This window comes from Chinchilla lanigera, unplaced genomic scaffold (genome assembly GCF_000276665.1).
Source record: "Chinchilla lanigera isolate Chin_1 unplaced genomic scaffold, ChiLan1.0 scaffold00013, whole genome shotgun sequence".
Lineage (NCBI taxonomy): Eukaryota > Metazoa > Chordata > Mammalia > Rodentia > Chinchillidae > Chinchilla > Chinchilla lanigera.
Genome location: NW_004955414.1, coordinates 18,246,526 through 18,261,051, shown reverse-complemented (window position 1 = coordinate 18,261,051; position 14,526 = coordinate 18,246,526). Strand labels below are relative to the sequence as shown.

Below are 14,526 nucleotides of genomic sequence, written 5' to 3'. Positions count from 1 at the left end.
CCGCTCCCGGGCACGTGGGGCCCCGCGCTGCGGTGGGGCGCGGGTGCGAGCACCGGGGCACCGCCGGCACAGCCTTGGGGCAGGACGAGCTCAGCGAGCTCAGCGCGGAGGTGAGGGGCGGGTGAGCGCAGAGAGGGCGGGCGCGGCGGGAGGAGGCGCTGGTCCGACTGGCTCGGGTGCCGACTCAGCTGTGGGCAGGGAGAGGGCCGTGTACCTCCGGCCGTCCCACTGGGGCGCGGATCGGAGCCGCGGTGCACCGCATAAGTGGACAGTGTAAGCACGCTGCGGATCCGTGTTGAACTTGGTCTCCCCTGGAGCGTAATCTCGGTGAGTGAGGACGAATACCCTGTTAGGTCGCATATTGGGTAACTCAGTGTGTTAGTGGGTGAGTGCGCGCGCCCTGAGGAGTAAGAAGTCGAACTTGCGGAACTTGTCTGTGTGGGCGCCCCTGGGCGTGAGGCCGCGGTCTGAGATCTAAGAGCTCCAGGAGACCTGCTGCGCTCCTATCACCGCCCCCACCCCCTCACTGTAGGTGGCCCTCCTCCTGTCCTGGGCGACGGTAAGACTGGAAAGGAGCGAAGGACAGTTAAGACTTTAATCTGCTGGGAGACTTTTAATCTGGCAGGTGCTACTGTGGGGAGGGTCAGTCAAGAGAAAGGCAGGGTGTCCCCCACACCGTGCTGCCATGCCCCCTAGGAGGCAGGCCCAAGTGCCAGGCCCTGCTGAGAACCAACACTGCAAGTTTGGGATTTATGGAGCCAGGTGACTGCCATCCCTCTCAGCATGGCATCCCCAGTTTGCCTGTGTCCACAGCCTTGTTGGGGATCTAAGCTAAAATAATGAGCTTTTGCGGGTCAGGCTGTGGCCCCAGGGAAGTCTCAGTTATCTGTGGGTAGGAGTGGGAAAAAGGAGATTCTCGGGCAGCCAGCCTGTGAAAGGAGGCCGGCACCTGCAAGTGAGAGGAAGACCTGGCACAGAAGCTTGTCACTCCATCTTCTCTCCCTGCTCCCTTCGGCTGACCAGAGGTACAGAGTAGGAGCTGGGATATGCGTGGGGGCACAGCCAGCAACCTTCAGAAATGGCTGCTGAGCTCAACGTGCAGAATAAGCCTGTGGCCTCTCCATTCTTGTCCTCCTCTTGCCTAGGATGTACAGGGCTCTGAGGCTTCCAGATCCCCCGAGGACCACCTAGGAGAGTGTGAAGGCATCCCCCAAGAGCCAGTGAGTGGCCCGTGAGAGCTTAGATTTTTGTGACTTTAAATTTTAGGATATTGTGTCTCTCTAGGTATTAGTTTGGAGAATGATGATCTTTGCCTCTTCAAATACAGATTGCTTATCAGCATTCTCATAGAGGTCAGGAAAAGGTTTGTGTGTGTGTGTGTGTGTGTGTGTGAGAGAGAGAGAGACAGAGACAGAGACAGAGACAGAGACAGAGACAGAAACAGAGAAAGAGACAGAGTGTTTTGCTGGGAATGGAACCCAAGGCATATCCTCTACCACTGAGCCATACTCCCAACCCAGTTAAGACAGGGTTTTGTGAGCTAAGTGCAATGCACAGGGAGGTGTAATATTCCATAGATTTGAATGCTCTTTGAAGACTCTAATAGGACACACATGCAGTAGTGAAGGATTGTGCAAGCAAACCTGTCTTTGGGACTTTTCTGTGATCCTGTTACCCAGCTGCTGCTAAGAGGATACCTGCCCAGGCCTCTTGCTGATCTGGGGAGGGGAGGAGGAGGTGCTCCTGATGAAATCTTCCTTCTCCCCTACCTGCCTCCTCAAGGCCTGTCTGGTGCACCCTTCAGCCTACAACTTCCTCTGAGGCTGCTCTTGGATCCTCAGGCCTGGACTCTCCCTGATGTAGAAAAGCTGGCTGTGGAGCCCTCCTTGGCCTCTATACCCCCCTTAGAGAAAGGCCAGTTCAGAATGAGATCAAGCCATCCCTGCTTTCTTACTCTGTCCCTGACACCTGGCACAGGTTGGTCACAGAGCAGGTGGCAGGGAGTGTTTGATAAATGAATGTCAGATGGAGTGGCCTTGCTTCGCGGAAAGCAATAGAGGGTTTTGAGCAGAGGACTGCTTCCACTGCCCTGTCACCCAACCTCCAAAGCCTAAATCATTCTCGGCCTAGAGTGAGTAGCAGGAGTCTCTGATGGGAGAGTGAGCACCCTGGTCTCTGCTGGGCAGCTACTAGTTCTCCACTCTGGTACCCTGTCAGTTGTCCTTGCAGCTCCCGAAGGAGAGGCCGAGGCACTAAGGGCCTCCTTCAGACTTGTACTGATGTGGATTCCTGGTGATTACCCAGCCTTCCTGTCCAGCTTGTAGACAGAGGACTCTTCCCATGGCTGCACCGTGGGCGCGGAAGGACACACTCCACCTCATAGGGCCAAGGGACGGCTGTTCTTATCACATCTTTATATGTATGGTCTCCTCCCTTGTCTCCCTCCCTTCAGACTCCCCAATCCTAGCCACTTTCCATGTGATACCATCTTCGTAAAGGTCAGTGTTGACTGTGTCCTTCTCCTCTTAAGCCTTAATAGAGGCCAAGCTCCTCAGCCTGGCCCCCACACATTCCATGCTCCTAACCTCCCATGCCAGCCACACATGACCTCCTAAAGGCAGCATTCACACCCCCTGAGTCTTGGCACTGGCTTCTCTTTCTGCCTTCAGTGCCCTCCCACCTCTTTGTTCACCTAACAAGCCCCTAGTCATCTACCAAGTCCCAGCTCCTCTGGGAAGCACTGTCGCCACCTGCCTCAGGCTTGGAGTTGCTGTGGGCTTCCCTTGGTTGTAGCTTAATCACTCATATAGACTCAATCCATGCCTGTGAAGTTGGGCACAGAAGAGCATTGGCGATTGTCTGCTGAGACTTCATAGCTTCTAGGAATGTGACTTAAGGCTGTATTAATGCCAAGTGCAGACTCCTGTGGCTCTGAGAATCCCAAACCAGAAGGAATCAGAAGCATGAGTGGCAGAATGAAAGAAGTCAGTACTCACTCCCAGAACCTGACCCTCTTGGAACTGGATGCTGAGGATCAGTGAACTTGAAGGACTGAGAGGAAGATACAGTAATCTCAGCTTTGCAGACTTGCACATCTCCTGTTCTTTGCTTTTGTCCCCTTTTGCATGTGGCTCCTCCCATTTTTCTCTTGCCTCCGAAGCCAGACCCTCTGTGCACCTCTCAAATTGAATCACAGCTTCCCTTCCAGCAGTCTCCTTGACTGCTCAGACTGTGACATCTGCCCCTCTGCTGGGAACACTTGGGAGGGCCCCCTGCTGAGGATTGTGAGCTCCTGGAATTTAGTGTCTCCTTTTTGATGGACATATGCAGCCAACACATCAGGACAATGTATGATTTGCTAATACCATGGAGTGCCCACTCGCCTCTTTGTCTTACTCATTCCTCATGAGCTGTCCTATGGAGTGGTGAAATACCCAAGGAACAGAGAAGGATCTGACTTGACCAAGACTGCACAGCCTAGGAGGTTCTAACATGTAACATAAACCCAGATTTCTTTTGCCTGTCTGGCTGGAGGCATTCCCATGTGATAGTTGGGGTGGAGACCAGGGCACAATGGTTCTGAGCCTGTTTAATTCAGTAGCTATCTCTGTAGCCCTGTGCTAGGCTCAGCTGGGGTGCAGTGGGAGGGGTGGTTTGAAGTTCTGCCTTGGATAAATAAGGCAGGTGTTTTCAGTTTCCTGGTCCGTAAACCAGGCTAATCTGAGACCCACCCAGTCAGATGCTCTGACTTCAGCCTCAGTGAATATCCCTCACCACCAGGATCATAGGGCCCAAGAGGGAAACGTTGAGGAAAGGGGGAGAGAGCCTTGAGTGTCTCTTGCAGGGGAAGCATCATGCCAATGTCCAATAGCAGCTGAGGGGACATCTGAGGTCACGCCTGAGCTGTTCCCCAGGCCAGCAATCAAGCTCTTGGTACACATATCAGGCAAGGCTGGGGGACTTGTTGGTCTTCAGGCCTTGCAGGATGTTTGGGTGAGGACAGGGGGTGACTTCTAAGCTCCTAGTCCTAAGCAGCCCACCTGCTCTGTACTGCTGTCAGGCCACAGGGATGAGTAGCAGCTCATGTTGCTTTTGCTCTGGTTTTTCCTTGGTCTCCTGCTCCTTTCTCTCCAACCACCTGACTCCCACCCATTTTCCAAAATGCAAGTCAGCAACTACACACAAGGAGGGTAAGCATTACGTATTGCAAGCGTGTACTAATAAGAATAATAAAAAATAGTAAAAAGAAACATGTAAAATGACCAGACGTAGTAGTATGTGATTATAGTCCCAGTTATTGGGAGTTTGAAACAGGAAGATTAATTAAGCTGAAGAGTTTGAGACTAACCTGGGCAATGTAGCAAAATCCCACCTCAAAACAAACACGAACAAAAACAGAAAAGAGTTATGAAAAACCCATATGATAAAACTATAAAAACTTACTAAAATAAAAGAAGAGATAAGCCCTATTCCCCAGTGAAAAGGCCAAATTTCTAAAAAGTGCAATAATTTCTGCAATCAGCCAATAAAAATAAATCACTTATGATCACAATTCTGGTTTTCAAAAAACTTAAATGTATTGATTTTAAATCACATTTTAAAGGGAAATGATGAAGGTCAGGCATGGTGGCACAGCCCTGTAATCCCAGCAGTCCTGAAGGTTGAGGCAGGAAGATCACCTAGAGTTTGAGGCCGCCCTGGGCTACATAGTGAGTTCAAAGCCAGCCTGAACTGCATAGTGAGACCCTGTCTCAAAAAACCAAAACCAAAAAAAAAAAAAAAGAAAAGCTCTTTCTACTAGCTAGCAAGCCATTTTCTAGAATTAAAGGCATTAAGCTAGCGTGGTACCAGTGTAATAAGACTACAGGAGTTGCAAATGGGAAAGGGATCAAGAGATAGAGGAAGGCAAAGGAGGAGAGGAAGGGGAAGTAAAAAGAATTAAGATACGTTGTGTATGTGCACCAACTCCCCGTGAAGACTGGAGTCATTATGTACTGCAAATGTGTATTAATAAAAAGAAATGTTAAACAGACAAACAGAAAAACCCAAAATGCTCTAGGAAGCCTTCCCTAGCTACCCATTCATCCCTGCTGGGGACTTCCATGGTGTCCTTCAGGTCTGATCACCCTGAGGTGTCATTGCCTGTTTCTGGGAGTGCCTTCTCCACCTTGAGAGTGACCTCCTTGGAATCAGGAAGGGTCTGACCTCAGAGTCCCGGCACCCCACACAAGGACAGGCATGGAAATGGCCACCTCTGGGAAGAGTGAGGAGGGATGCAAGGTAAAGGGCTTCTGGCTTCTACTGGGAGTCCATAGACTGCCTTCTCCCTGAGGATGGCCCTCAGTATGAGACACTTAATCTGTGGTCAGTTGCTGTGGCCTTGCTACCTATAGCCCTGACCATAATTTCTGAGGGGTTTCCTGTCCCTTTTTGTCTTCCTGGGATAACCCCATTCTTCCTGCCTTCCCCATATGCTCATTTCTTATTATGTCGTAAAATAAGTCTAAATCAGGTTGTGGTATACCTTAACGGTAGAGTGCTTGCTTCGAATGCAAGAGGCCCTGCATTTGATCCCCAGCATGGTTAAAAAAAAAAAAACTGAAAATCATCTCATAAAACTATCTCAACAACCTTGTGGGACAGGTTCCATTGGTCTATCAAGAAATTGAGATTTAGACTTTGGAATTGAGAGTCTTGTCTAGTTCCTGCTGCTGGGAATGGCAGAACTAGGATTTCTCTGTTTCCCCTCATAACATCCTCCCCTGGTAGAGACAGGCAGCAGGGGTCTCCAGGATGGTGACAGGACACTCTCCCCTGCCAGGCTGGACTGGGCCACCAGCCAAGCGGGCAGCACATTCCAGAACCACTCTAGTGGAGGAGCTGGAATGTTGTCAAACTGCCCTGAAATTCCTAAGCCAGCTTGGGAACTGCTCTGGCTCCTCCTCCTGGCTTTGGGTTTAGTAGCCTGAGGATACACAGAAAAAGACCCATATTGGTTGTTTACATGCTAGGTCTGATTCTGCCCTTGACTCTCTTGGTGATCTTGGTGAGACCTTGAGCTAACTACCCTTTTCTGGCCTTAGTTTTTCTACTTGAGAAATGGGTATAATAACTATCCCCACCACCTAACACTGGGGAAGTACTAAGAAGAGTAAATGCTAGGCTCTGCCTGCCAGGTTCTCCTCTGCTGGACACCTAACCAGACAAGCATGTCAGGGAGCTTCCTGGGGACAGAGTCTGGGCCTTGCAGGGTGGGGCACAGCTTCTGAAGTCAGATCAGAGCTGTGTGCCATTTGCCAGCTGTATGACCCTGGAGAGGTTATTTAGCCTTTCTGAGTCTCAAGATTGAATGGGAAGAGGTGTATGAAATTGGCACAGAGAAAGCACTCCACTCTTGTCATGATACAAGATAAGGGAAACTGCTGGACATGGTAGCACATGTCAGCACTCTGAAGATAATCTCAGCACTCTGAAGGCTGAGGCAGGAGGATTGCTGTGAATTTGAGGCCACTCTGGGCTACATAGTGAGTTCAAGACCAGCTTGAAGTACATAGTGAGACTCCATTTAAAAATAAGTAAATAAAATAATAAATATATAAATAAGAGAAACTGTTCCTGAGCAAGATATGACCATGTGGCTGCTTGTGCAGTGCCGAGATGGGAGCATGAAGGTGGAAGTGTGTTTCCCGGGGCGGTGGAAGAGACCAGGTCAGCTAGGCCCTTGGGTGCCAGGCTAAAGAGCTTGGATATTAGCCTGAGGACCCCAGGGAGCCATGGAAGGATTTGAAGCTCCCTAGAGTGTGATCAGATTTAGGTTTTAAAGAACTACATGACCACAGTGTGCAGGTTAGACAGGTGTGTTGGGGCAGAGTAGCCGTGGGGCCGTGGTCTGGAGAAGTGCAGGCCTGCAGCTGGGGAACTTTGCTAGTAGCTCTGGGGGGACTTGGTGAGTGATGTGCTCTCGGTGGACAGGATGAGGGAGAGGGTTTGCATCCTGGAAGGCTGGTGGAGATCTTACTCAGAAAAGGGAAGATGAACTTGAGAAAGTGGCGTCTCCCTCCTCACCTGAAGCGGTGAGACACTGGAGAGTGCCTGGGTGGAGCGGGGTGAGAAGGTGGTGCTTTTCACCTTGTCACTATACTGTAGAGTAGACAGACAGGTAGCAAACAGGCTTCTGGCCCATGTCAGCCTGAGGCAGCTGGGCAAGGTGCAACAAGTAAACAATGGCCAGAAGCACTTCCTAGGCCCCATCCGGGCCCTGTTCCTGCATGCCTCCACCCACTTGCACTTGGGGACCCAGCCTCAGCTGTCCCAGGTCCCACTCCACTGTTCTGAGGAAATGAAAATGAGAAAAGATCATTCCAGAAGGGGACTTTCTTTTTCCCATGCTGTGCCTGAGGTCCTAGCAGGCTGGGACCTGCCATGCAGAGGGTCCCTTTCCCAGTCAGCCATCCCCTCCCTGAAGCCCTGTGTGTGATGTATGGAAGGGACTCACAGGTGAGACAAAAGCCAGGGCCAGAATAAAGAAGGCTTGGTTCTAATTCTGCCTCTGTCCTGGGGTTCCTGTGAGGCCTTGGCCTCAGTTTCCTCCTCCGTTAAGTGAGGGTTTGGCACAGATGATTTCCAAAGGCTGTTTCGGACCTGACTGTCTAGACCAGTGACAGCGAACTGTTTTAGAGCTTTCAATGATCTGAATAGCCCTCTGCAGCCCATGTCAGCCTGAGGCACAGGTTCTCCATCACAGGTTCTCCACCATTGCTCTAGATGATGCCGGTGTGTGCTGCGTGTGACCCTGAGTGTGCTGGGTGTGTATGTGCCTCTGTGTATTCAGGTGTGGCATGCATGTGTTTATACCACTATGGCAGAATACCAATGCCCAGGGGTGGAAGTCAGGGAGGAGGGGGGCTCTGGATAGAGAGCTGGCTTGGGCAGAGTTGTGTCAGCAGAAGTACTATAGAGTATGTGCTGCGCATGGAGGATATTGACAAGTTTCCTGCTGTGGGGCAGAACCAGGACTTTGGGAGGGAACACTGGAGGCCAGCTCTACCCCGCAGGATATGGGGGAGATCTTCCCTTACAGACCCCCCTCCTCTGAAGGGGGATGCCTGGGAAGGAGCTGGGAGCACCTCATCCCTGGAGCGTGTGAGCTGCGGGTAGACATCAGGGCAGGGGTGCAACTGTGCAGAGGGCACTCTGACCAGGACAAGCACGTAAGGTTGCCTCTCTGCCCTTTTGGGGCCAAAAGAAAAGGCATCCCTGGGAGGGCTCGGCCTGGCTGACCTCCTGCACCCAGGGGCCAGCCAGGCCAGCATCTCCACCTCCCTGTGTTTGCAGGAGCCCCCTTCGGCAGCTACTAGCCCTGAAAAATGCTGGAGTCTGGGTGTGGCCCCAGGCCAGGGAACCTGTTTTTCCTGTTTCCCTGCAGAGCTCCCAGTCCAGGCGCGCATTCATGAGTGAGGAACCTGAGCCTGTGTTGAGCATCCCGACCCAGAGAGCAGGGGCTTGTCAGGTACAGGTGTGTGGGGTGGGCCGGGCCCACAGGCTGGGAGGCTGGGCAGGTTCCTTTGGGTTAGTATGGGGGAATTCTAAGGCAGTGCCTTTTCCTGCTCCTTTATCCCAGGCCATAAGGAATTAGGACTTTGATGCCAGACAGCCCTGGGTGTCCTGCCTGTTTTGTCCAATTCTTGGCAGTTTGACCTTGAACAAATAGTTTCATTAACCTCTTCAGGCGGGGGATGCCTGAAGCTGCTCGACCCAGACCTGGCATCTGAACAGGAAGGGTAAGAGGGACCCTAAAATGGGAAACATTTGATCAGATAGGAGCCAGAGATGGGCCGATAAAAGCACTTGGCTGGCCTCAGACAGCTGACCCTCCTCTGGAATTTTGAATACCTGATTCCTTTGGCATGTCCCTGAGCCATCTGGGCTTCTGCAGCTGTCGAGGGAGAAACAGTCCTGGCACCCATCTGGGTCAGGAGAAGGCCCCAGGTGAGCTGGGCTCCCAGAAGGGCTGGGCTGATGCATGGCCATCCAGAGTCAGCAGCTGAGAAATCTCTAAGTACCATTGTCCTCCTATAGGCTCTCCAGTGAGTGAGGGAGAGGAGAGGTACCTTCAGCTCCTCTGGGCTCCCACAGCTTCTTGTGTTGGTTTTATTCATTCACTCATTCATCATTTATTCATTCATTTTCTTTTTCCTGCATTCACTGCAGTGGGACAGGCATCTTGCTGGGTGATAGGGACAGAGAAAAGCATTTGAGGGAGCCAGTCCTCAAGGAACACAGGACAAAATACCAATAAGGCCTAAGGATAGCTGGAAGGGCCCTGTGATAAGTGCCTTTGAGAAGAGCCTGGAGGGGTGGGTGGAGTGGAGTGCTGTGTGGGTGGCTTCAGGGAAGGCTTTCCAGACTGAAAGCCCAGCAGGAACAAAGGCAGGGAAGCCCTGGACCTTCAAAGGGCTCATATCTCCTAGACTGGGAGCTTCTGGAGTGGGGTCAATGAGTAGCGAGAGGGGCTAGTGACAAAGTCGGGAAGAGCAGCCTCCACAGAGCCCAGGGTGAGGTCCAAGGTCAGGAGAGGGAGAGGAGAGGCCTGAGGGAGAAGATAGAGGACTGGGCTGTCCTCCTAAAGTAGATGCTGGGGGCTTAGGAAGAGGACTCACAGGTTGGTAAGCCAGCCAGTGTAGGGAAGGGAGGGCAGACTCAGTCTGGACCAGGGCCACAGTGATGGAGTCCCCAGCTGGCCTGGTAGGGACAGGCCAGGATGTCTTAACACAGGTGGACAGAGCACCTCCCTCAGTCCACAATGAGGCAAGGAAGTCTCCACCCTCTTCTCAGTGTCAGAGATTCCACTGTTAGTGACCAGCAAGAAACTGTGCAGGGACATGACCCACCCCTGAGGAGAGCAGCCAGCTCAGCAGTGGGGCAGGAGCAGAGCAGCAGTGTGGGGTGACAGTGAGTGCCTGCAGCATGAAGGAAGGGCCCACCCTGTCCCCACTGAGGCATAGTTTCCCCTGAGGGAAGTTTGGTGGTGCGGTTCTCCAGGGGTGGGGGATTTTACCCATGAGAAATCTGAGACTCAGGAGGGTTGTCCCATCTGGACTGCTGGTGTGATTTCCAGGCTGCCTCCTGGGGACTGTGGGACACATATGTGCCCTTTAGGGCATCATCTTTGTCCCCTGCCTCCCACCTGAGAGAGTTCTTATGGGTCACTCTCTCAGTGACTGCCCTCCAAGCATTTACTGTCTGCTGGTTGGTCAGACCCCATGGGGTGACATATGCTCACTAGGGACAAGGTAGAGGACCCTTATTAAATAGTATACATAGAGAAACTGGGTAGGTGAGGGAAGAATTTAAATTTGCCCCATAAAATAAGCTACCTCTACTCCCTACCCTCATTTGCACTCCAGACTTCCCTAGAGTCTTCAGGAAGGTCACTGTCCTATCTGGTAACCTCACAGGCTGGAGGGACTGCTAAGTGCAGTTGTAGGAAGTGACAGTATAGGAATACCTTAAATAAATAAATAAATCCAAAAGAAAGAATGAAGGAAGAGGGAGACCCTGGGAAATTCTTCAGCCTCCCCACATTTTGGCCCGTGAAAGCTAAAGGAAGAACATTGCGGTTCCCCCAAAAGGTCTGAGCTGCCCTGGCTAGGAAGGCCTCACCAGGCGAGGGCACTGGTGTGTGGTGGAGAGGGCCAGCCTCAAAGGCCCTTCCCCAGGAATCCAAAATTATACCCCTCTGTGACCCCCAGATCCTCTGATTTCAGAACTCAAAGCCTGGCTCTCAAGTTCTGTGGTCCTGAGGGTCTAGAGCAAGGTCAGCACTATATTTAAAGGTCAGAGAATTAGTAATTTAGGAGTCACAGAATTCACAACGGCTTAGCTTCTTAAACAAATACGTATTGTATTCCAGTAAAGCTTTACTTATAAAAAATAGCTGGGTGGGATGGATTTGGCCCCTGTTCTAAAGTTTTGGATTCTAATTACATATTATATATCATCATATATTATATGATTCTGATATAATAGAATTACATATGATTATGCTATTCATGGGCCCCGTGCAATCTTGTTCCTTGCCTTGAGGTTTTGAGTCCAGGGAGAGATGGCAACAAAAGCCCTGAATGTGGTTAGGAGAATCTGTGGGCATTTGAAGGCTTTGGTCAGGTGGGTGTCAGACCTCCCTGCTGAGCTCTAGCCATGACCTCCTGGCTGTCCCTCTTGCTCCCTTCCCTGCAGGGTGATGGCTGTGGACCTGGGCCCCTGGAATGATACCATCAATGATACCTGGGATGGGGATGAGCTAGGCTACAAGTGCCGCTTCAATGAGGACTTCAAGTATGTGCTGCTGCCAGTGTCCTATGGTGTGGTGTGTGTGCTTGGGCTGTGTTTGAACGTCGTGGCACTCTACATCTTCCTGTGCCGCCTCAAGAGCTGGAATGCCTCCACCACGTACATGTTCCACCTGGCTGTGTCTGATGCGCTGTATGCAGCCTCCCTGCCACTGCTGGTTTATTACTATGCCCATGGTGACCACTGGCCCTTCAGTACGGTGCTCTGCAAGCTGGTGCGCTTCCTCTTCTACACCAACCTCTACTGCAGCATCCTCTTCCTCACCTGTATCAGCGTGCACCGATGCCTGGGCGTCCTGCGCCCTCTGCGATCCCTGCGCTGGGGCCGGGCCCGCTATGCGCGCCGGGTGGCAGTGGCCATTTGGGTGCTGGTGCTGGCCTGCCAGGCACCTGTGCTCTACTTTGTCACCACCAGTGTGCGTGGGGCCCGGATCACCTGCCATGACACTTCAGCACCTGAACTCTTCAGCCACTTTGTGGCCTACAGCTCCATCATGCTGGGCCTGCTCTTTGCAGTGCCCTTTGCCATCATCCTGGTCTGTTACGTGCTCATGGCACGGCGGCTGCTCAAGCCAGCTTATGGGACCACAGGAGGGCTGCCGCGGGCCAAGCGCAAGTCGGTGCGCACAATCGCCCTGGTGCTGGCTGTTTTCGCCCTCTGCTTCCTGCCTTTCCATGTCACCCGCACCCTCTACTACTCCTTCCGCTCACTTGATCTCAGCTGCCACACTCTCAATGCCATCAACATGGCATACAAGATCACACGACCACTGGCCAGTGCCAATAGTTGCCTTGACCCCGTCCTCTATTTCCTGGCTGGCCAGAAGCTTGTCCGCTTTGCCCGAGATGCCAAGTCACCCACAGACCCCACCCCTACCACCCCGGCTCGCCGCAGGCTGGGCCTCCACAGGTCCGACAGAACTGGCGCCCAGAGGAGAGATGTGCCAGCCAGCAGTGAGGACTCTCAGCAGACAGAGCCCACGGTGGCCAGAAGCGAGAACACTAAGGACATCCGGCTCTAGGACTTGAGCCCCTTGGGCTTCTGCAAGTTTATATGGAGTAGCTGTAGGGACCATGGCTCATTCAAATGGAACAGTGTTCCCAGATATGGACCATCAGTGACTTTGTCATTGTCAGAGGCTGAGGATATTCCCCTGTGGTCCAGAAAGGCACCCGTCTCCAGATCCCCCAGTCATCACTTGTATGAGTGAATGGAGAATAAGGTTTTGAGAAAGGGAAGTGTTCAGGGCCTGTGCCACCTGACCCCCGTGCAGATAGCTGGCTGTTCCTGTCATGGTATCTCTGCTGGGGTCCAGCCTAATGCAGGCGCAGAGAGGAAGATGCCTTACCAAGGCCACACAGCAGCGTCTGGGCCTGAGCTAGCCGGAGTAGGGGGCAGAGTCACAGGTTGACCAGAGAGGACCCTGGTAAGGTGTCAGAGCTGAGTTCCCACAGAGATCTGGGATGAGACTGAGTGACACAGTGGACTCAGCTTGGAGAAGTACCCCCAGCCCAAGAGATGAACATCTGGGGCTGATGTCATATGCCTATCTGGAGGTGCCCCTGGGTTGGGACCCAGTTTGAGACTGTAACATACTAAAGGTTGTGCTGCTTGTGGAGCTGTGCTGTGTTGTATGGTCAGAGGGTGGGGGCACGGCCTAGGAAGCTTTCCACAGCTCCACAAAGGCCTTTCTCCAACCCGTTCTCTTCTGCCGCCTGTCTTCTCACTAGGCGCTTTGTGGGGGGGCAGGGAGAGTCATATTAGGAATCCTCTCCAGATCCTGGGTATGTCCCCACTTTAAAGTCAGTTGGCTTCTGTCCCGTTTCTGTGTGAGATAGAGAAGACTCAGGCAGAGTCTCAGTCCTTAGGGTTCTCCAGTTTGGGTGACAACCAGTCACATGCTGGTAAATGTTAACCTGGACCTTCAGTGGAGTTGAAGAACCCCTTATCTGTAGCATTCCCTATTGCCATTCCTGCCATGGCCAGTTTCAGATTGTCAGTGCAATGCCATCTCTTTGAAAAATTCCTGAAAATTTAACAACTGGCTCTTGCAAGCAGGCACACATTGCTACAGTGTACCGCTGGGTCATGCCAAATGCTTTGGGCTATGGCTAGGGGCCCAGGGAAGTCTTCCTGGACTGGGCAGTCCTGCGCTGGGGCTTCTGAGAAAGGCAGCTCATGAGAGCACCCAGCGCAGGACACATTCTGAGCAAGGGCAGCCAGCAGGTATGCAGAGACAACAGCAGGCTGGGCAGCTGCCCAGGCTCAATCCAGAGATGAGGCTTCACCCTTGCCCTGGCCATGAGGCTTCCTTTGTATGAGGTACATGTGAGTGAGACTTACTCCTCTCTCCACCCAGGCCTAGGCCTTCTGGGAAAATCTCAACTTTTGGGTGTGATGATTGGTATTCCAGCTGGGTCAGGGGTTAGCATGGGAGAAGTGGTCTTACCTGTGGTCAGTGTTGGATCTTGGCCAGTACTGCTCTGAGCCAGTTTGTAGAGCTCAGCTGGATAGGGCTCAGCCCTGGCCTTCAGGCAGGGATGGGATGAAGCTGACTGGCTTCGCTTTTGACCTCAAGGACAAGAACTCCTCTCCCTCTGGGTGAGCCCTTGCCCTGTGGGCCCACTTGGCTGTAGAGAAGGTCTATCTTTGCCCACTTTACCTCTTCTACCTGTCTCCTATGGCAGGTCAACCCTTCCCACTTTACCTTATCAAAAGTGGGGCGTCCATCCCCAGCAGTTGCTCTGTTTACATTTTGTGGTGGTTGTTTTGAAACAGGGTTTTACTATATTACCCAGGCTGGCCTCGAACTCCTGGGCTCATGTAATTCTCCTGTCCCAGCCTCCTAAGTCACTGGGACTACTAGTGCATGGTTGCTTTATATAGAGCCTAGTTCCACAACTCCCTCAGATGATGGGGACTTATCATAGGCCATTATGCAGATGATTATTCTGCATTATGTAATTCTGGGTGACCTGTCCAGAATAGTGTCAGATGCTCACCTCCCATATTCTACGTTCTATGTTCTGTTAATATAGCTGGAGTCCCTCTGAGCTTTCTTGGCAATCTCCTCTTACACGATGTCCTGGGTCTTTCCTGCAGGCCTGAACCTGTCTCTCTCCTACTAGTTGCTGCTCAGGGAGCCTCTTCCCAGGTGATAAGTTATGATGGCTA

The 14,526-nt window shown here is 52.2% G+C and overlaps 1 protein-coding gene across 10 annotated transcripts in view; it reads left to right on the top strand.

The window, feature by feature from the left end:
* Positions 1 to 12,970, top strand: part of P2ry2 (purinergic receptor P2Y, G-protein coupled, 2) — a 22,966-nt gene extending 9,996 nt beyond the window's left edge. For 2 of the 10 annotated variants that reach the window (XM_013511812.1, XM_013511815.1), the window contains exons 2-3: positions 8,426 to 8,509; positions 11,239 to 12,970. In XM_013511812.1, coding sequence (XP_013367266.1) covers positions 11,243 to 12,373 — 1,131 coding nt within the window. In that variant the 5' untranslated portion in view covers positions 8,426 to 8,509; positions 11,239 to 11,242 and the 3' untranslated portion in view covers positions 12,374 to 12,970. The other 8 variants (XM_005379958.2, XR_001233104.1, XM_005379957.2 and 5 more) reach the window with 8 other exon arrangements.
* The last annotated feature ends 1,556 nt before the right edge of the window (positions 12,971 to 14,526 follow it).